We start from the raw sequence: 23,002 nt of genomic DNA, 5'->3' as shown, positions 1-23,002 counted from the left end.
AGGCATCATGATAATAATAGTAGTAATAATAATAATGAACAAGCTAAATACTCCATTAGAGACAATGGTGGGAACAAGGGGGAAAAATAGGGTGTTGCTTTCAGGATAAAACACATGCGACTGCAACATTAATATTACTCTCTTTAAGCTTTGATATCTACCAGCTCAGACAAACACCACTTATATCCTTTGTCTAGTGGAGACAGACTTGGTTAAATGACAAGAAATTCAGTTTCTTTCAGTAGCTCCAAACCTTCCACTGTACTGTAATATCTTTGGGGCATTATGCTTAAGCATAAAATCTAACAGCAGCAACCACTATAAATAACTTCAGTGTAATAGAGCTAATTTACTTGGCCTTGGTAATAATACAATAATTTTTTCTAGACTTATGACATCCTTTCTTGTTTTGCCACTGTTGTCAATCAGCCACATGTCTATTTCACTTTCATTTCCATACACTTAGAAGCCAAGCTGATTAAAACCTTGACTAACATTCTAGACCTTCACACAACTATTCTTCTGTTGCCCATAGTTTCCTGACATTAAAGGTTAAAAAACCCTCAGAAACCAAACCAAAATAACCCCAAGTCTGACATTCCTAGTCAAGCATTTATTGAACTGACATTTTATGCTTGAATGTACAAACAACCTTCAGACCATAAGATGAACAGTCATGCTTTTGTGGTAGGTACACATAAGATTTCACCTTGCATGAAGAAACTGAACTTTGGATTGCACAAATATATTTATGAGATTTTATTTTTTCCTTCCAGTTATATTTCAGAAAATATGATCATTGTAAGAGGTCAGTTCTACAATTGCCAGAATAAAAAATTGAGATATCCCATGGAAGAACAACACATCCAGAAATATGTGTAAATACATTTGAAAACGCTTATTAACATCTGATTTGTTTGATTAATACTTCGTCAACAATAGCTGATTAGAAAAAGGGACTGCAAAAACTTCTTTAAAACTTCTGTTGATAACACAAAGCTGGAAGTATAACTTGAGACTGAAGGATGATTTCACTGTGTGTTGCTAGACTCAGTAATTAAACCCTTTTAATCATATCAGCATACACAGAGGAAGCAAAATTTCATTACTGAAAAAGACTGTCATGAAGGAAGAAACTATACCTGAACTTGTTACTTAAGTGGAAGAAATCTCCTAAGATTTCACATCTTCAAAGTAACTAATGAAATACGAACAATTGTGTAAAGAGAAAGAAGCTCAGCTTCTACAGGTGATTGGGATTCCCAAATTTCCACATCAATAACCCACAGGTTATTAAGAGAGAGCTCTGCTAGAGAAAAATGCTGGGCACATTCATGTATGCCAGCCATTTCAGAGTACACTGTCTTGGCTCTACAATCACCACCACCAAACTCTTCTCCCTAACCCATGACTTGTGCACAAAAAAATCCCACTCATCACCTCATCCCAACACCATACATTGCAAACATCAACTTCTTAGGGGGATGCCTTCTGAATCCCTTCACCCACACCTCCCCGCTCTTACATTTGGTAGCCTCCTGCTCTTGCTAGAACTTTCCTGGGAGGAACTGCAGCCTATAGAGCAAATATTGTCTGTTGCAAGCAAAGAGAAGAATTGCACACTGTAGGGGGCAAAAGAGCATGATGCTGGGTAACACTAATAAAAAAGGGAGAGGGGAAGGAGGGTAGACACTGCGGAGGAATTACAAGCCAGAATTACAATGATGCTGCAAAGCAATTGTCAAATGCACAGCTCATGGTTGCTGATTACAGCATGGCAGAGGGTGAGCAGGCAGAGCAGTGGTAAGCTACGCAGGACACTATACCCATACTTGGAAGATCATGTATCAGCAACAGGTGGGAAACAGCCTGTGCCAAATCACTGTAAGCACTTAATCGTGCCAGCTTTTAATAAGCATGAACTTTGTATCCTATGACAAATACAAAAAAGAGGATACTCTGGATACACCAAAAGAGATCCAAGCCCCTCAAATTAACAATCTAATTATGCCAGATAACAGAACCTGCACAGCAGTAGGTCACATAGAAAAAAACCCCAAAAACAAAAAAACCAAAAACAAACAACAAAAACACACAAACCCCAGTGAAAAATAAAGATTACTACAAAAACACCTTGAGAGAAGCCCACAGGAGTACTTAACTCACCTCCTGACCAGACTTTGCAGAATTCTCTGAATGGAGAGATTCAATTTCCCCTTCAATCATTGCAGCTTCTAGGCACTCATGCAGATCTTTAAAGCCATTAACCTGGAGTGGATACTGGCCAAACATTTCTGTGTTTTCAAATTTTTTACCTTCACATAAGAAATTAAACTGTTAAGGCTGTAGGAACAAACATTTACCTTTAGAAAACCCTAACAATCCTAGGTGACCTGGCCTAGCCTACTGAACAATACCTATGCTTTCTTATTAAACAAGTCAACTACATGTATGAAAACAAGTTACTCGAAAAAGCTGCTTGAACGTAACATTGAAATTTACTGTATTTTCCTCCTCAGGCTATGTTTTATACTGCTTTTGCACCTACCGGTAATAAGCAAAACTCAAAATGACTTGGCACCACAGATGTATGCGAATTTTTAAACATATAAATCAAAGTTCTTCTGCAAATAGCAGCTCAGTAATACAACTCTACATTGTATCAGCAAAGTCAGTGGAATTGTTGGTATGAAACAGCCCTTTGTATAAATATATTTTGCAAAAAATAAATCACAAAAGAGAACATTCATGATTTCTGTCCCAAAAACAAGACCATAATTTGCTAACAGTATATAAAGATGTAAGCTCAAACGTAAGGAGAAATATGGCTATCAAGCAATTTCAATCCACAACTTCAATTTATTTCATTCTGAGGTCAGTAACTCGTCTTACATTCGGCATTTTTTTTCCACTGGTTTCCTTTTTTTCTTATCTCATCAGTCAAGATGAGAATGTAAGGGATGAAAGTAGCCAAACGCAAAGGAGCAAGAATGCTTGCTAGTAACAAGCAATCTACAGAATGGTTTTGAAATCTGACAACAAACCACAAAACACTGTTCCAGGCTGAGGAACAACCTGGAAGTCACTTTAAAGTTTATAGCTGCTTCATTCAAATGCATCTTGGGAGTCATTCACTTTTGGAGTGGGGTACAGGAGCACCAATATTAAAAAAAAAAATAAATTCACAACTACTGGCTTCCTGGAAACAGACAATGCTGCAATTCTGCAGATCAACTAACTATATACAAACAAGATAAAGGGAAGCTTGTTGTACAGTTCCTTTCTCCTCAGTATTCTCTCTGACACTGCCCTTGAGCAGGTTTCCACTGACTTACTTTCAACAAACTATACTTTTAAGAGGGTGAGTTATCCATGCCAAAAACTGTGCAAAAGAGAATGCAACAATTAACATTTTAAAAAGCATCAAATTAAGCACAGGAAAAGAGATTAGCTCAAGTAAATACAGTAACTTCCCTTCTATATACCACTCAGCGGCAAAAGTGCTTTGATAATAATTTCTTGCAATAATTTTTGCTCAGCTCACCCTAACTTCAACGCACTTGAGAGTTTACACTCAGCTCCTGGAAGTTATTCAAAGAGCATTTCTGGACCCTCTGCAGATCACTTCATTTACCCACAGTCTCAAATTCTCAGGACAAACTTTTTGTCACAGACCAAATGCCTTTTCTCCAACTATTCTTCTGCGGAAGTAGCTAAAATACTACAATTGCATCATTCAACTGTGTACTTATACAAACACTGAAAATACATGAGCCCAAAAGTCCAATTAAAATTCGGATGCGTACCTTCAAGTACACCTACTGCTAGAAATCGTCCATAAAACAACTCCACCATTGGGTTCTTTGGTTTCTCTCCTTCCCTGAAAACAGAAAGTGCATTAATGCAAAAATCAAAACTATGAACTTTTATAAAGCTATGAGCAGAATATGCTGAATCCATTATGAGAATGCTTCCTGGTTTACTCAGTTACCGTTCATTAAGTTTTGTACTTTCCTCTAATGACAATGATTCATATATTTGCAATGATAAGTATATTCTGAAAATTAAGTTTTAGAAGTGCTTCACTCTAGGAAAATTTACGTAAATCAGATTCAATTCGTGAGTGGTTAAATTGTACAAAACCCTTGTGGAAACTATTTCCTGCAACACTCTAGAAACAATTATGTATTCAAAAAATAGTTTATAGATGTTCATTTATACAAATGACGAGCGCTTACTTCTGAGAAGTATATTGAACATTTTGATAAGAAAAAGCAAACCAAACAACTAAAAATCTACTTTGCACTGTATGGCTAAAAAATATACAATCCAGTTGGAAACAGAGCTAGAAAAATATTTTACCTCTCTTCTTCAGCTTTAATTTGGAAGGCATCTTCTAGCCAATCTAGTAATTTGTGTGTAAATTCACTAACATCTTGCTGTTGAAAAATAAAAAACGATCAGTATATGTTCACATACGTAACAGAACACAATGAAGTGTCACCTTAGAAGATCAGTACAGCGGTATTCACCCCTCCACCATGAGCTCTAAAAATCATACTATGTCTAAGATCACAGCATGTTTATTTTTCATGGCCGGCTCTCGGAGCAAACCAAGGCTCTGGTATTCCTCAGCCATTACACTGTTTTGTGATTGTTGTTACCTGGGCTCAGCTTTCATACCACACTAGTCCAATGGTATCTCATGAATCCCATTGTTCAAACCCTTGTGTATCTAATAAGTGTTGACTAATATTACTTCCACTGAACACTAAATTCAGCATGCTGTTGTAATTAAACACCTTAGCCACATAACCTCATGTGGAAAAATAAAGCATCTGAAGAAACAAAGCGTTTCTCAAAAAAGCAAAACTATACCCACTATGACTTGGGCAAGAATCCTGAAAAATTACTACTAGGACCTCCAAACCAATATCTACACAGACATATAACGTACTAGGACTGTACCAGCCCTGGATTTTTGTGTTAAATGCTAAGAATAATCTCTTTCAAAAACCACAAACTTAGAAGCTAAATTAAACCCTAAAAACCTGTGGAACTATTAGTCAGTTTCTAAAATAAAAGGAAGAAAGTGTGCCGAATATAACAGTCATGCTGTCCGTAATGTTTTTTGTTAATAAAAGTGAGCAGAGATCACATAATATTAGAGAAAAAGCTTTAAGACTGTGTTAATTGATGTTTATTTCCTGTGGTTATTTTGAATTTTTGTTGTCCATTTTAGGTGTTTCCTACTGCCAAATGACCATGTGAAAACACGCATAAGCTTAGATGAAAATACATCGATATTACCTGTTGGGAATCATTTGATTTAAAAGCATCTTTAAGGATTTCAACTGCTCTTGATGGGTCAACATATTTTCTCTTTGAACCAACTAGAAGTGCAAACAGGTACCTCAACTCACGCATGAAAGGCAGATTCCTATGTTCCTGTATTTGAAGAAGAAAAAATATTCAACAAAGGGTTAACAAAAATCTACTTTACAGACATATTAGCCAACGAACTAAGCATATATCCAGCCAATCATCATAATATATAGGCTTACTTGTAGTCCTACCAAGGTAGTGTGGGTGTCTTTTACTTGTTAGTTTTTGAAAATAGTATTGTTCTCTGGGAAGAAAATAACATTTCAGAAACTGAAAGCTCCCTTCTCAACTAGATATGGCTGTTTCACTTCAAATGGCTCTGAATACACAAGTGGATCAGCTGAGTTGCATTTAACACAGAATTTAGTGTTCCTGAGACTTACAAAGCCTTAAGTAGCAAACTGAACAATATGCATTGAACTAGCCGAACTTTCTGTGAGCTTCCACATTACCTAGTACCTTCCTAAGCTTAATTTTTACTGAAGGTTAAATTTATACAGTGTACACAAATCATTATTATTTCTCTTGACACAAGTAAAAGAAATAGCCTCCTCTCCTTTCTACCTACTTTTTAAGTATACTTCATGCAGAATATGGAGTTCTTTTTCTGGTACCCAGGAGAGAAGCAGAAGAAATTTTCTGCCTGTATAATGAAAGCAAGTAAACTGAAACAAGTCTGTCATACCATAGATTAAACCATGTTACAAATGCTGTGGAGACTGGATATCACTCATGCTTCTGAATACAGAGTTGACAAATACTTGTGAAATTAAAGCCCGTGTAATACTCACTTGTGATTAGAACAAAGTAACATTCAAAAGTAGCACAGGTGTCAAATGCTGGTCAAACTCGAATTACTTGATGATAAACTATTTAAGATGCTGATCAAACAGCCAATCCGTTTAGTTACTCTTATGTCAATCCAGCATGCATAAAGGTTTTTGTACATAAAGTCTCTCTTACTTCAGCTTTTAAAACCGTGCAGGATGAAATGGAATATATTCTGCATAATAATCCCCCCCCAAAAAAATACTTCTAGTCAACTTTTACATATAATATAAAACTTATATATAAAAATATATAAAAATACTTCTTCCCAGGTTTTACTTGCTCTTCTAGTTCAATTTGCAAAACACCTGCCAATTATAAACAACGTTCATGGAAAAGGCTGAAGACTTCATCAAACGCCATCCTAATTGAACATTAAATCACCATAATTTAAGATAAAATCAGTCTCCCATTTAGATATTTAAAGCACTTTATACCAACTAAACAGGGAAACAAAGTGTGAAAGTGATTTTTTCCTTATTATTCTAGCGATCCATTAGAAACCTGCAGAATTTCAAGTTTGCGTAACAGATATATTTGTCAAGATGTTTCAATACTAGTGATAATGCATGTGTATAATATAGATGATTCACTGCAGGATACTCTAGATCTCGCCTTCCTTTTGTTAAATCTGAAGCACACAGGCTGTGAGTATTATTCCATTACTTATCCAAATTTACTAATTTGGCCGAGTTTTAAGCACACTTGTTTTAGGTTGAACAACTGGATTTCTCAAAACAATTATATCTGTAAAGCCTAAAAAAGTTCTCAGAAATTAGAAATATCCTTGCTGTTTCTTGGAAAAGCTCTACTATAAGCATTATGTGTGATCCTTGACCAGAATACGTGAGCATTGCCACAAAAAACCAGTGACTCTGACTAAACAAAGCCTAAACAGAGCCAGTCCCTCAGACAAGGTATACAGTTCCACAAAGGTCTTTCACATTAAAACAAAAGAACTAATAAAGTAATCACAGCAAATAGCTCTCAATTTTAAAGCCTACCGTAGGTGCAACAACACACAAAAAATTAAAATCAATTCTGAAATATAAACTAAATGGGAAGTTCATAATCTAAAATGTTCTCTATTTTATCACCTATCCTGCCTGCATAATTTCTTAATACACTGATGTTGGGACAATTTATGATTAAGAAATGCTTCTAAAGCAATCTACACATTAAATACACAGCAAACATTCCATACTGTCAATGACTATGACAAGACACTGGCTAACAGTGTTGAAACAGGGGTAAGGATGTGCTAACCTGCAGCACCATTACCCACTTTCTGTGATAAGAAAATATTTCCTGGAGATATTGTCGATCAAATACCTAGCTGGCCTCATTGCGTACATGAAGAAAGATCTGTGGATATGACAGCAAGAGGTAAGAGAACTGGGAGAGCAAAGAAGCTGCAGTAACTACAAAGAATCGTATTTGTTTTAGAGAAGGAAGCCAAAGAACACACCAAGAAAGAAAAATGGCTTTCAAATTTAAAAAACAAAAACATATTGGAGACATTAAGTGTACGCACCTAAGTTTAAAATCCAGAAAGGCAAAGTCCAGTTAGCTGAGGCAAACAATAGAGTTGTTGTTTGGCTGTTTTTGTTTTGCTTTGTTTTTTTTTAAATGACAGAATTTACACCAATGACTTCCAGACTGAAAATTTTATATGCCAAATCATTAATAGCATTTGGAATCAGGATACTGACAGAAGAGAATAAAAACACCCCACTATGCAATATTCCCTGAAGTACAACCACATGCTTTAATTCCAAATCAAGAGTCTGTCATGACCTTAGCATTAAACACTGATTTCCACCAATTAGAAGAATAACAGGATGTAGACCAGAGTCTTAAAAATCTGAAACTATTAAAACTTGGTCTATATTAATAAGGAAATCTGATCCAATGGAATGTCAGGTATGTACAGTACTTAATACTAGGCTAAAAATAAAAACCAAAACAGAACTAATTCAAGATAGTTTTAAAGCAAGAAAGCAGATGGAAGTAAATTCCAGGGCCTTTTTTTGTCAACTAGTAGTTTATATTAGAACTTTAATCAATTTGCCTTCACCTTATAAAGAAAAAAAAAGCACCATGTGTGGAGGCATACATGGTTATTATTTGTATTTGTCTAAATTACAACTAGCAAAATTATCTTCTTTCCTAAATTCTCCCCAAAACATATCACAACACTAAGATAATGCTTTTACAGCTGTAAATAAGCCAGACAAGTACATCAATTAATTAGGTTACTTCATTCTGGAATTTAGGTTAAAGGAGAGAATACAAACTACTGCCAGAGATTCCTAATAGCAGGCTTGCAGAAGTAAGGTTTCTGCACAAATCCATATACTCCCCTGGTGTCACACCATTATTTCACAATGCATTAATATTGTCTGTCATGGTGAGAAACGGGCAGGATATTTTTCAAAGATAACAGCTTGTTATTATCTATTTCACACCACTTCTAAAACGTCAACTGCTTTTTACGTCCTCAAAAACAAAGGTAAAGAACTTGGAACATTTGGAGAATATTACTGAAACAAAAATATACTCCTAATAATGAAACAGGCAGGCAGTAAGTCGACCTAAAAATTAAAACCCAAATATTTCAGTACAACTCTTTGGTAAAGCATGAATATATTCCATCTTTCTTACTAAAATAAACTGTCCCATCATCTTCTTGTGACATGTTCTCAATACTACTCATGCTGTATTTGCACACCATCTCATGATCTAATACAAACATTTAATAAAACCCAATTGACAATTTGCTCTTTGAACAGAGCAGGGGAGAAATTATACAGTTCTGACTGAACATCCAACTTCCTCTTTATGTTACATATGTAGAAGTTTAGGAAACAGACACTATCCTTTCTATGTCTATTTTCTTTTGCTTTTTTAATTGCAGCTCTGTTGTGGTGTAACATAGCAGGCAGCTAAACACCACACAGCCATTCATTCACTCCCACTCCCCCCTGCAGCGGGATGAGGGAGAGCATCAGAAGAAAGATTAAAACTTGTGGGCTGAGATAAAGACAGTTTAATAAGGCAGCAAAGAAAGGGGAAATAAATACTACTACTAATAATGATGAAAGAATATACAAAACAAGAGATGCACAATGGAATTTCTCACCACCTGTTGACTGATGCCCGGCCAGTCCCCAAGAAACGATCATACCACTGGTCAACACTCTCTTCAGTTATATACGAGTATGATAACATATCATATGGAATATCCCCTTGGCCAATTTGGGTCAGCCATCCTGTCTGTGTTCCCTCCCAGCTTATTGTTCATCCCCAGCCTCCTCATTGTCAGGGCAGCATGAGAAGCTGAAAGGTCCTTGACTTAGCAGAAGCTCTGCTCAGCAACAACTGAAATGTCAGTATGTCATCAACATTACCTCTCATCCTCTATGCAAAACGTGGCACTGTAACAGCCACTAGGAAAAAAATTAACTCTATCCTAACTGAAACCAGGACTAGCTGTTACTTTTTCTAGTGAACATTCCAGTCAAGCCTGAAGTACCAAATAACTAAGAACAGGCTGAGAATGCACTCCTTGTAAAGCCTGAAAGAAAGAGGTGAAAGGCAATAACCTAATTCCTGCATATGCAAAAATTCACCGCTCTGTAAGCCCTTGCTAAAAATCAGGGCATCAAGTGCCTTCATGATTCATGCAGCCACTTCCTCTTCACATTTCTTCCTTTCTTTTTCATAACATAGAAAGCAAGGTGTCTCCATGTATCTGCTCTCAGAAGGCATCCATGAAGGAAGAAAAATTGGTCTGTTCTGTGCATCAGTCCATGATGCAGCTAGTCTGAGGTCATAAAGAAACTCAAGCCAAGTCTCACTCTCCCCAGTCCATATGAGTACCAGAATAAACATGAGAAAATTTATGCTTACAATCCCCTAATATGAAAGCCACAATAGACAAATTAATAACTGGAGGTTTAATCATGAGTTACAAGTAATTCACACCCCCAAAAAGGAACAAAGTGACAAGGCCAACACTAACAAAGTTGCTGGTAAACCTACACAGATGAAACACGTGTGGGCATCTGAAAAGCATGCCTGTAGCTGCACAGTGTGAGCGGTCTAGAATTAAATACATGTGTTAATACAAGCTCCATTCACCTTAGAAATGCTCACCCACTAGTTGCAATGCTGCTAAGCTTTATCAGCAAAGCCCTTCCATTGAACCAGGTCTAAGCAGCACTACTGCGAGCAAACTCTGCCTCTCTCAACACCCTGCCCTTTACTCTACTGTGAGGCTAACTTATTTTACAGAAGACCCATAACAGGAAGCTCAGAGAAATGTTAATTGGTATCCATGAAATGCATGCTAATTTGAGCTAAAGAACAGCGCAAAATTCAATTACAGAAGAGAAAAGTCCTTATCGGCCATCAGGGGAAGTTAGCTTCTAATTTTACCTTTTGGTTTCGAGGCAAGTCTTGAGCATTTGCAGGAGGATTGAAATTCAAAACTAGTCTTCGAAACTCCAGTAGGTTAAATAATGACTGAAAAGAAAAGTTGGAAGATGTTTAAATACTTGTAACAAATAATACAAAATTCTTCCAAATGTGCCTCAGCAAAATAAATGCTAAACATACGCAATGCTCAATTTTACTTCAGATGCTAAATTACTCCACTTAACTTTGGTAAACATATTTTCACCAGAAGACAATTATTTTTGTTAAAACAGCATAATAAAAATGTTTCTTTACACTTCGTAACATAAATGAAAAATAATTTTAGATTATAGTTACTTTTTACAAAAATTTTATTAATAGTATAACTGTCAGTTTTCAAACTGAAATTAAAGTCTGTTCAGTCATGTAAGATTCTTCTTGTAGACCCTCTATCATATAACTCCTCAGTGCAGAAGAGTACATCTTTGTATATGGAACTTAAATCCACCTGTAATTAACTGTGCTTGTTGCATTCTGTCCACTCCTTCCATTATTACAGGATCTGGATGATGTACATTAGAGTAAGGAAACTCTGTTAAATATCTTTGCAGGTAAGGAACTGATACCATTCTCATTTGACTGACAATAAGACATGAAAAAAGGTGTCTACAGGCACATCCGCTAAGAACTCCACAGTGCAACACTGAGCCTGGAGTCACAAGAGTACAAGACAAAGAGTACAAGACAAAACAGTGGCTGAGAACTGAAGCCCCTGCATAATGCATCGTTGCTTTTCTGCACAGGCAGAAAGCATTTCAATAAAATTCACTTCATTACCACAGACTAGCATTTTGGTGAAGAAAGAACAGCAGAAAAGTTCTAAAATATTTTAACCCTGCTCTTCAGAGAAATACAGGAAAGATTTGCTCTCCTATTCATATCCTTTGGTCTTACAATCTATGATCAACTATTTTTTTTTCCCACTTGATCACATATCAGCTACTTATTTTGGAAAGGCAAAGCAACAGACTTCTATCCTGCAACTTGTCCTACAAAGGTGAAGACTTAAGTGATGTACCACAGCAGGTTTTATAGGACTTAAAACCCATAGTGTCAAGAAAGAAAAACTCAATTGTGAAGAGGCACTGCATTTATTCTAATAATTTAAAACATGCTGTAAGGAAAAATAAGATGAGTTTGTGAACAGTTGCAATGTTCCCTACTCTCCTTTTGAGAGAGCCTGTAACCTTTTCCCATAGCACACAGTATACAGCACCTCCAGCAAAATGAAAAGGCTAAGTTGTCTTTCCTAGCAGTCTGAGAGTTAAAAAAAATTAAAAATTAAAGAATCAAAGAACCAAAAACATCAACAAAAAAAAAAAAAGACCTTTCTGATCTTTCTAAGTCACAGACAAATGAGTAGTCACGCTTTTTTCTTTTCTGTACAAAATACAGGTTCCCCTTCCTTCCATTCTAGCAGAGAAGGGAGATTAAAGCAGAGTCCTTTGTTTAATTACTCAAACCACAGTAAATGTTAATATTTAACTCAAGTGTCACTCTAGAAGTTGATACTAATTGAAGTTATGTCTCAAGATGTAACAGCATTCCACTGTTGGGCTCTTCATCGAGGAAAATATAGCAATGTCTTACAAACAAAATAAACCAGCTGTTGAAATAGTGTGTCCAAAAACTGACTTCTCTCCATGACTAATCTGAGTATCATGGAAGTGCCAAGCAGTTGAGCCAGCCAATTTCATAATACACACACATGAATTAAGTACAGAAAACTGTTCTAAAGTCTAGAATTTTTGCCTGGCATTCAATCCACAAGTTTTTTCACAAAAACTGTTATTATTTTAATCCAGAACTCTAAACCGTGGACATGTAACGCCATGCTTTACTAAGCTGAATGAACCAATTTCCACAAGCTGCTGAGAATTAAGAAGACTTTCTGATATGGTCTTTTCTTCTTTACCTTTGTTTGACTCAAAATTTTTTACGCAAGATATTTAGTTATTAAACTTTTCTCCAAAACAGTTCATGCTGCGCATCTTTGTAGTGAGATACAACACAATGCTTATAGCTATAGTCTGCCAACATCGCTAATGCTAACAGAGCTGTATCATGTTGTATCTTTTCTATATTGAGCTGCATCAACTTCAGTAAACTTCCGTCTTCATAAGAAAAAGATCATTTCCCAGTCTAAGTGTAAACAACTAAACAACAAGTGTGCTTGAGACCAACCAATATTTGTGCCCACAGTACCTCAAGAAGGAACCTACCGTCCTGGGGTAGGGAGACACAAACACACTCACCTAAGCCCTCACTGCAGGGAAGACTTCCCATAGCCAACCACAGCAGTGCTTCAGAAAAGGGCAAAGCAAAACAAAGCACAGTTTGCCAAGCCATCTGTTGACTAGGCTTTTTATACCCAGGGTAGCAGAAGCTGCTTCTGCAGCCACCAAGACACATGGCAGAGACTGTCCCCAGCCCAAGTGCCACCAGCTGGCCCTAGGCCAAAGCATTATTGGCCTTCCAAACACATTACATGGGGTAGCACTTCACCTCTCGCCCACTTGGCTGCAGCGACAGAAAAGGTGTCAGGAGTCCCAGTGCAAGAAAACAGGCTGGATCTGAAAGTGGCTACTTCACATCTACAGGCCTTATCAAATATTTTTATACCTCACCAACTTAAACTATGCAAAACCTATGCATACAAGAAAACTTCTCTAGAATGTGGGGTTTTTTTCCCCCCTAGTGGATTTAAGCCTATTTAAAAGCTGTCATCTAGAAACTTGATCAAGCTAAACCTAAAATAAAATAGGTATATTTTAATATACCTATTAAAATTATCATGCAAATCAAGAGATTTTTCAATACTTCCCTCCTATTATGTCGGTTTGTGGGCTGAACAACATAGTAAAAGAAAATGAGAATAAACAACATCAAAAATCCAGCATCAGTTTAGGGTGTGCAAACTAAACGACAGCAGACATACTATTGCTTTCTGCTGCTGGCAACGATGATGCTGTAGACTTATTTTCAGTCATGCCAGAGAGACTTAGGTAGAGACGTAGCTTTGCAACTGCAAGATGCTAAAAACATTCACTTTTTTGAGTAAGGTCTACCCACACTACAAACAGCCCAAATGCAATTTTAGAATATAAGCTTGTCTTGGTTCCACCTAAAATACCCTGCTTATCCCTTTTCTTCCCCCTTAACATATAGTATTATCAAGCATAAAGACTTGGGCAGAATTTAGGTTGCCTGAGTAAAGGATTAATTCTTAACATTCAGTAACTGTGAGCCTGCCATAATACTGCAAGAATATAAATTAGTCAGCATATCAAATCCGTAAAAGTTTGGCATGCAACACAGATCATTAGCACACACTAGCAGAGTCCTAAAATAGTAAAGTTACTGACATCAACAACACTTGGACTAGTGAAACAGTACTTGTACATCTAGATAGAAGATGATCTATGAAGCTACCACATAGATCTTTAGATAGGCTCTCTGATGGATTCTTGCAAGTTCGATAAGCACGGGGCATCAAACCAGCTGCTTCACTAATGGATGTATGAAAAGCTTTTGTTTTCTTTGACCAACAATTTTGGGTTTGTTTCCACCACTGAGAAGAAAAAAGCAAAAAAATTTGCACAAGAACTGAAGAATTTTTTAAATATTTACCACCTTTATAGAAGTTTACATGCAAATCCTATTTCACAGTACCATAAACACAGCCATCTTCCTATTCAGTTTGCAAATGTAAAGCTTGGAAGCAAAGGACTTACAAACTGTTCTGCGAAACAAAGTGATTCAGATTACTAATTCTAAACCAGTCAGCAAGATGCCAAAAACATTCTCATTTGGCAGAAAATCATCTAGGATGCTTAAGCAGAATGAATACATTTGACCAGTGATGTAATCAGTGCTGCAATGGCTGCAGAATACTTGATCATCTCCTAGAGCAATAAGTAAGTGAGGGATGGAGAGCAGAAAACTCACAGCTAATGAAGCTTAGCAAACAATATTGGACACAACTACTTGCAGGCAGCCGGACCACCACCAGCATACTGTGAAATGTAGTCATCATTCCAGTTTCTTTTAGAGCAAACCCAAGAAAAGCTGTGCAATTTCCATTCCTGTGGCAGGTCATTTGCAGGCTCACTTTTACCAAAGGGAAGGGTAATAACAGTAGGGAAGGATGCCACAATTGGTGTAGATGTGCATAATAATACTTATATGTTTCCAGCAAATACTGGTTAGGAATTTGTCCCAAATCAGTGCCCATGATTGAGATTTAACAGGTGAAAAATGCAAAGACTAACTTCTACATTGGCAAAGAAAATTTGGGATGAATTTAATTGGGCTAGTAACCAATAACTAGGTAGAAGGAAGAGTATTGCACTGCTACAGAGCTCCTGAACAAACTGCTTCAAGTACTCATATTTAGCTAAAACATGATCTTGTGTAAGTTGAAAGCTTATATGTATTAACATATTGCAGCACTTATTTGCCTCATTTAATCATCTGGGGCCTGTCACACACTTCCAATTATACATTTGTTAAGATTTTAAAGCCACAAAGAAGAGACCACACCTACCTTCACTTTGCACAGCAAGAAGAGAGCAATATTAAACAATGAATACACCATTACAGTTATAAAAATGAAAAGCAGAAACAGAACTTTGCCTATGTCATTAAGTACATTATTTGGAATAGTTTAAGGCCTTCCCTGCTTTTTCTATTTACTGATCTACTTTACTATTTTGCCTTTTGGTTCATATTGCTGAAGCCACTTCTCAAAAAACAAAGTCCATGAAGTAGCCACACTGTGTACTGTACTACACTCCCTTCCAACCAGTACTTTGTTACAACTCATGCTGGGGCTACCTCTTACACCACTTGTGCATGCCTTACTTGTGTAAGAGGTAAATCCTATTTTAAGAATAGGAACTAATCACAGGTATTAAATGTGGTCATCAGGCCTATATTTGGGCCTATGCACGCAGTAAGTCAGCAAGCATAAATATAATAAGAACTCTTCCTATAAAGCTTAAACTAAAATAAAACTGACTGCTATATGTATATGCAAATTAGTTCAACACATTTTACTTAAAATATAGAAAATACTTATTGTAACAAGACTAAAAAGTATTTTAAATATATTTTCTCTCAAGCACATAACCCTGTGTATTGTCTTCTCCCATTTTGAAAAAAGTACCTTAAGAAAACAAGGAAGTCATCCAAAACATATTCCTGACATTATTTCTTTCCATACACTGAGAATCTGGCACAGTCACAAGCCTTACTCAAAGTCCTTGTGTTCTTTAGAAAACTGTAGGTGAGGAAGAGGAAATGGAAGAGAGGAAAACAGCTTAAAAGCCTGGACTTAAGCAGGCTCCTCTTCAAACTGAACTGTGAAAGTACAGGAAAAGGAGATTTTTCTCTCTCTGAAACATAACTCCTACAGACAGATATGACACTATCTCATGGTTAGACTTCAGCAGAACAACCCCACACATACGGTGGTAGTAGTCAGGAAAACATTTAACATTCTCATACTTGGAGAGATTCAGTCCCAGTTCTTAACGGCTGTGGCAAGTAACTCAAAAAGGACATTTTAATTTATAAATAGTCAACCAATCAGCATTCCAAACTGCTGAAAACCTAAGCTGTCATGTTGTGCTTTTCCAAAAGCTGAGGTGTAGCATTGAAGATGATGGAAAACAGTTTTCATACTGTTTGATCTAGAAAGCCAAACTAACTTTAGACCTCTAGCAGACTTATGTTAGGTCAGCATTTTAAACAAACAGCTCATCATAGTATTTAGAGAAAATCTACTTTTTTATAGCAACAAACTTGGAACATTACTGCAATTCAGAAGACAGATAAGTATGATATGAGACATGTTTAGAAGAATTCACTTTATACTTGTGTCTTGGCACACAGTACAAAATGCCATTTAACCACTCCTCTATTACACATTCAAAGCAAGAAAAAAAACAGTCTGTTAGGACACAAAATAACAGACAACATTTCCTTACATGGTTACAGTTTTCAACTTCTTGCCTAAATGCACAACAACATGAAATAAGTTTGTGGTATAACTTCAAACAACACACCTAAAAAATGCAATGGCTTCAGGCCCTTCTAATCCCAGGAACCGCACATAGGATGGATCACAACCCAACACCTACTCTGTGTTTTAACTAAATGAACAACTAGTTGTGAGTCAAAGCTAAAGCCATCATCAGGTAAAGCTTTCCAAGTCTTCAGAACAGAAATTTCAAAAAAAGGGAAAGGAATATCCTGTCACCAAATACAGGATAACTGAACTTGGAAGTGACAGGTTGATTACTCAACATGGGAACAGAGCAAGTGATGGAGGGAGGGAAAGCAAGAAACTATTTCCAACATCACTATTCCTCTGCCCATAGAACTCTATGGAACAGTTTATACCACATCCCCCTGTCCCAGGCTGTTCCACAAACAAAACAAAGGACAGAAAATATTCCATCAATGACCATTTTAACTCAAATGAGAAATTTGAGCTAGATGCCAGTCAGCACACAATGCTTCCTGGACATGCAGTGGAAGAAAGGGAGTCATGTACAATGTACATATGTGACTCATTATAGGTAACACCAGACTCTTTTTATTAGTTCACTACCACATCATCCATCACAATCCTTTCCATTCAACATGACAAGTAGGAAAAGCAAAACAATGCAAAAGTTAGATACTTGTGTTAGGCTGCTTCAAAGACAGTAAGAACAATAGCTGAGCCACCAACTGTGAAGAAAATACTTGCTTAATTCACCTATCAAGCTGGCTTGCTTCTTGTCAGAACCAGAAGTTTAGGATCAAATAAGATCCTCACCCTAGATAGACTCATAGAATCATAGAATAGTTTGAGTTGGAAGGGGCCTGGAAGATAATCTACTTCCACCCCTCCTGCCATGGGCAGGGACACCTCCCAGCAGATCAGGCTGCTCAAGGCCCCATCCAGCCTGGCCTTGAACACTTCCAGGGATGGGGCAGCCACAGCTTCCCTGGGCAACTTGGGTCAGTGCCTCACCACCCTCATCATGAAGAATTTCTTCCTTATGCCTAGTCTAAATCTTCCCCTCTCCAATTTAAAGCCTATCATTATGTTGTCCTATCACTACATGCCTTTATAAACAGTCCCTCCCCAGCTTTCCTGCAGGCCCCCTTTAGGTACTGGAAGGTCACTATAAGGCCTCCTAGAATCCTTCTCTTCTCGAGGCTGAACAATCCCAACTCTCTCTCAGCCTGTCCTAGTATGGGAGGTGATCCAACCATCTGATCATCTTTGTAGCCCTCCTCTGGACCCATTCCAACAGTTCCATATGCTTCTTATGTTCAGGATTTCAGAACTGGGCACAAGGAAAGCAGGAAGGCTGCTCCTAAACACAATACAACACAGCAAAATACCATAAGTGATGTTAAGGACCCTGAAAACAAAAGTTAAAGATCAGCCACAGAGATTTGAGATTTATGCTTGTAAGACAGTAGCTTGTTAATTCTTTGTTCTGCAACCCTTTGGGGAAGGAAAAGAAATAATTGTCTCATTTTTGAATGAGATATCAGATTCTGACAGACTTTTGGAGAAATAAGAGTGGAGAAGCCAAACACTAACTGTCCTTTTGGATAACTCCTTCCCTAAATGGAAGAGCTACAATGTGGACAGACCCTCAGGAACCCACAAGTCCAAGGAAAACACTGCATGTAGTACTTCAGGTATGGGACTGTAGGGGAGGGGAAGTAGAGCAGCATTCACAACACAATTTTCATATGACTCCACACACATTGTCTTCCTTCCCCCAGAAATTTCTCTTAATGCATAGAGTAAATAATATTCACTAAATGACCAACTACAGATATCTCCAGCAAGACCTTTTTTAAGGGGCAAGTACTACCAGAGAATTACTTCTCACACATGACTAAAGCTCTACTTGGAATTCCAAAAGATAGTTGCTCTTATGTAACATCTTAAAGCAAAACATCTGGGAGACAACTTGCATGGGCAGCAAGCCTACAGTTATGATTCCCATAGTGCATCACTGTCCTTTGAGTTAGATGTCTTCTACATCTCACATCCTGCAAACACTTAACTCATGCCCAGCATGATACAAAAGAGCTGCTTCACAGGCTCAATAAATGTATTATTTATAAGGTTGGGGTTTTTTGCTAGACTATAAACTCCTAAAACCAAGGAAAATTGTGAAGTTACCTTTTTACAAGGGAGCCACTGAAATCTGCTACACAAAAGGAAGTAAAACCACATTTTTGTTTCTTTAAAGAACATATCTCTTGAACTCTATTTCAAGAGAAGACATATGCAGTTATAATAAATAAAAAAAAAAACCACAAAAACCACAACGCAAAAAAACCCACACATAAGCAACCTTCCAGAAATATCCTTGACGTTTTGATTTAGTGATTAATCCTTTTATAAAAGCTAATCTAACTAAGAAGTATGAAAAGCATGTATGAGTGAACTCCTGTCAAAAATGCAGGTTTATTATAGGTTCAAGAGGAGGTGGGAAAATCATTGAAGGACTTTGATTCATTTCTCGGCAGGCAAGGAAGAAGTAAGCATGCTTTAATACGGTTTTCATTTGTCCTGTTTTCTTGGGGGTCTCTTGTTTTAAATTCAAGATACTATCAGTCAAAAGTCTTCAACAACAGGACAGATTTTTAGAAGTTACTGTGGAAAAAATCTTACTGTTCATTCCAATGATGTTGAATGTAACTATCGAAAGCAAAACTGTCTGAAAAGAGACATTTCCCTTCTTTCCCTACAGAAGAAGATGACTTCCACATGTGCATATTTCTCTAACACGCAAATAAATACAAACTAATACATAGTATTTCTAGCAATGTTTGACTCGTTAGTATTTGCTGTCTTTCACTGCAGACTTCAGGAATTTCATGCCCTTAAAACAATTAAAACAAATCATTGATGATTGCATTTGACTGAATCAGCTAATTAGTAGCTATAAAAAAAAACCAAAGTACATTGCATAAGGAAACTGACAAAATGTCAAAAACTAATTTTCACCCCTTAAACAGAAGGAAAAATATTTTTCTTTCTTTGCCATTTAGTTTTAGATTATATTACACAATGTATCATTGTGACTGACAGTAGTTAACATTTAGATATTGTTGACCTAAGTGATGTGTCATGTTTCAAAAGACTCCTAAAGAAAGACTGAGCTTGAAAATACTCCTGCACAGTCAAATACAACCCAAGGAGTCAATCTGCCCTTTGCACAAATAAATATGGTATTAGCTAATGCTCTAAATTAACATGCATTAAATTTCCTGGGGTGGATGTTTGAAATGTAAGCCTTCCTGGCTGGCAGACATTATTAACAACTTACATTTTCAATCAACTGAAGTTATAAATCTTTCCATAGTTTGCTTGAATTACTTTCTTTAGACCTACATACGGAAGTTCAACTACCTTTCAGAATCAAACAAAACCAAAATTCCAAATGCGCCAGATTTTCACCTAATATGGGTGGTGACTTTAAGAACTAGCCAGCCCTCTTTAAAATACATTTTCAAGGTTTACAGTTGCGCATCGGGTATAAATAACATGAGATCATAGTTCTAGCATAGGTTTTTACATTCCCTAGACTCTGTTCCTATTTCTGTGGTAAATTAATTAAACTACAAGTTTCCTTCAAAACATTTATTTAAATATTTGCAGTTCCCTATGTACAAATATTTCTTTTACAAAAATGCACATATACATAATACCAGTTATCTTGAGATCTGGAATTACTCTGGGCAACTTCCATTACCTGCCCATCCTCATGGGGAGAAAAATGCATCTTATATCCAGCATGAATGTCTTATGTTAACTTATACCCACTGCCTCTCATTCTCCCAACATGCACTACTGTAAAAAGCCTGGCTCCACCTTCTCAATACCATAGTTTCCCAGGTTGACTCTTTGGCCTGTCTGCAGTTAATCAGAAATCTCTGATTTCTCATAATCTTTCAAAGATGCACCACTACCTGCAGCTCAGTGAGTCCTGCGGACACAGGTGGGTAAACTGTCTCAAGTAATCTGCAACTCAATCCTCAACCACTGTTCAGAGTTCCTCTCCCCTAATTAAATACAGTGGTCTGGGAGATCTCATCAGCTAAGACTGAGGAAAACCAAGGGACTGAATACTTCAGCCTTATCTGAGCCTGCTGTCACTAAGTCATCTGCTCTCCTCAGCAACAATAACACATTCTCCTTGCTCAGCCTTTTCAAAACCTCTTGTTACCCTAGACATCCCTTGAAGCATCAACTCTAGGTTAGCTTTCGCTTTTCTAGTACCATCTCTACATGCTTGGGCACCATTTCCAAACTCCACCTCTGCCTCCAGATCCTGCACACTGCCTGCTTGCATTGGAGCTTGTCCATGAGCTCCGTGAGCAGCAGAATCTAGCCCTTCTTGCAACTAGAGGATGTTGCCAGCTTTCCCAAGATCCTCTGTCCTTCAGAGCTGCCTTCTCTGGGATTCCAGATATCAACTTCTGAAGAAGTCAGCATCTGCTCTCTAGAACTCTAGGGTCTGTAACCTCCTACTCCCTCCATCGGCATCTTGAACCACACTATTTCATGGTCACTGCAGTTAAGAGTACCCACATCACTACATATCCAACCAGTTCTCCCATTTTAGGGAATAGTAGATCCAGCTGTACATAACCTCCAGTAGGCCCACCAGTACTTTTATCAATAAGTTGTGCCTGGTACTCTCCAGATATCTAGTTTATGTCCTGCTGTACAGGACTTCCAGCATGTGTCAGGATGCTTATTAAAGTTCCCCATGGGAACCACAGACTTATCCAGAGACTTCGCTGCCTTTAAAGAAAGTTTCACAACCTCATTCTGAAGAGGGTAGTCTGTAAGAGACTAACCAGGATGGGACCTTCACCAGCCTCTCCACTTATCCTGACCCACAAAGTCTCACCCTGAACTGTTATCTTGTCCAACACAAGCACCACATACATTTGAGCTGCTCCTTCACAACAAAGGCAACACCCTTCCTTATCATCCCTACCTGTCTTTCCTGAACAGCCTGTATCTGTCCGTCATACCACTTCATAAATTCACAGCCCACTCACACCTTGAGAACTTTCCCAGTTCCACAACTAAAACACTACTAGAGATAGGAAATATCTGGAGAACAGCAACAACACAGATCAGAGGTTAGAACAGATTCTATATTGGCAACAACGCAGCAGTCAGCTTGGAAAAAGAGACCGCTGATCTGTTGAAAGACAGTCCACAGAAGTGTAATGACAACCAACCTTTAACTGTCTTGTCCACCAAGAGACACAGAGGCACACCAAGAGACTTCAGACAAAGCTAGTGGGAACCAGGTTCAAAAAACAAACAAAAATTAGGTGGTTCTTTATGCACTAGGGAGCACAACTACGGAATTTGTACTCAAAGAACCCAACGTATAACAAGGTTGCAAGGTTGAAGTGAGATAAGCATATAAAAGATAAGTCCAGTGGGGATTACAAACTAAACAAACCAGAAATGATCAAGATGAAAGCACTTGAAGGCTTGGGAGTGTTTTAACAAAGCAGCATCATGTATAGCATTTGTATCCCTGTAGGCATCCATTTGCAGAACTCGCTAGGCAAAACATTGATCTAAATGGACTCAGCCCGAAATACAACAGCTGTCACTATGAAAGTGAGAATATTAGTTTATCTGAAGTGCTTCAGCCTGAAAGTAATTTTCTTTTAAATGGCTATTAAATATTTTATTTACTTCCTCTCAAAATTTCAAGCTACAAAGTTACAATATGCTGAATTTGCCTCTTGTGGACCAAAAATGTTTCCCCCTATCGTATTCCAGTTCCACCACAGTTTTCTGTGGGTTTGGATGCCTTTGAATATACCTACAGATTTACAGAAATGTACAGATTCAGCAATCACTTATAAAAAAACTTTTAAAAAGATGGATTCATAAATTTTATGTACAATGAATTATTGATATTAGAACATTAGATTTCACGGGACAAGTTGCAGTATCTGTACTAACTTCCCTAGTAAACCTACCTTTAAAAACAAAAAAAGTTGCTTTTAATGCAGCTAGTCATACACAAAATCAGACTAAAAGCAGACATATTGGCTGTATTAGGTAAAACAATCCAAAGCAGACAAAACTGCATCTATATCTGACCTTCATTTTCCTCATTCTCCAGTTTATTTCTTTATCAGTTATTCCTTCTTGAACACTACTCGGTTGTCTACTTCCTTGTAGCTATTCTAGTAAGCATTCCATGACTGACAATGTCTGGCCTTGAACACCTTCAGGGATGGG

At 37.4% G+C, this 23,002-nt stretch overlaps 1 protein-coding gene across 3 annotated transcripts in view; it reads right to left on the bottom strand.

The window, feature by feature from the left end:
- Positions 1 to 23,002, bottom strand: part of USP25 (ubiquitin specific peptidase 25) — a 91,525-nt gene that overhangs the window by 30,781 nt on the left and 37,742 nt on the right. For all 3 annotated transcript variants that reach the window (XM_069870463.1, XM_069870472.1, XM_069870482.1), the window contains exons 6-10: positions 10,654 to 10,740; positions 5,311 to 5,448; positions 4,363 to 4,439; positions 3,807 to 3,880; positions 2,167 to 2,315 (exon numbers count right to left, since the gene is read on the bottom strand). In XM_069870463.1, the coding sequence (XP_069726564.1) occupies positions 2,167 to 2,315; positions 3,807 to 3,880; positions 4,363 to 4,439; positions 5,311 to 5,448; positions 10,654 to 10,740 (525 nt within the window). The remainder of the gene's footprint in view (positions 1 to 2,166; positions 2,316 to 3,806; positions 3,881 to 4,362; positions 4,440 to 5,310; positions 5,449 to 10,653; positions 10,741 to 23,002) is intronic.

Source organism: Phaenicophaeus curvirostris, chromosome 1 (genome assembly GCF_032191515.1).
Source record: "Phaenicophaeus curvirostris isolate KB17595 chromosome 1, BPBGC_Pcur_1.0, whole genome shotgun sequence".
Classification (NCBI taxonomy): domain Eukaryota; kingdom Metazoa; phylum Chordata; class Aves; order Cuculiformes; family Cuculidae; genus Phaenicophaeus; species Phaenicophaeus curvirostris.
The sequence above is the reverse complement of the archived record's forward strand: the minus strand, read 5'-3'. Positions and strand labels throughout refer to the sequence as shown.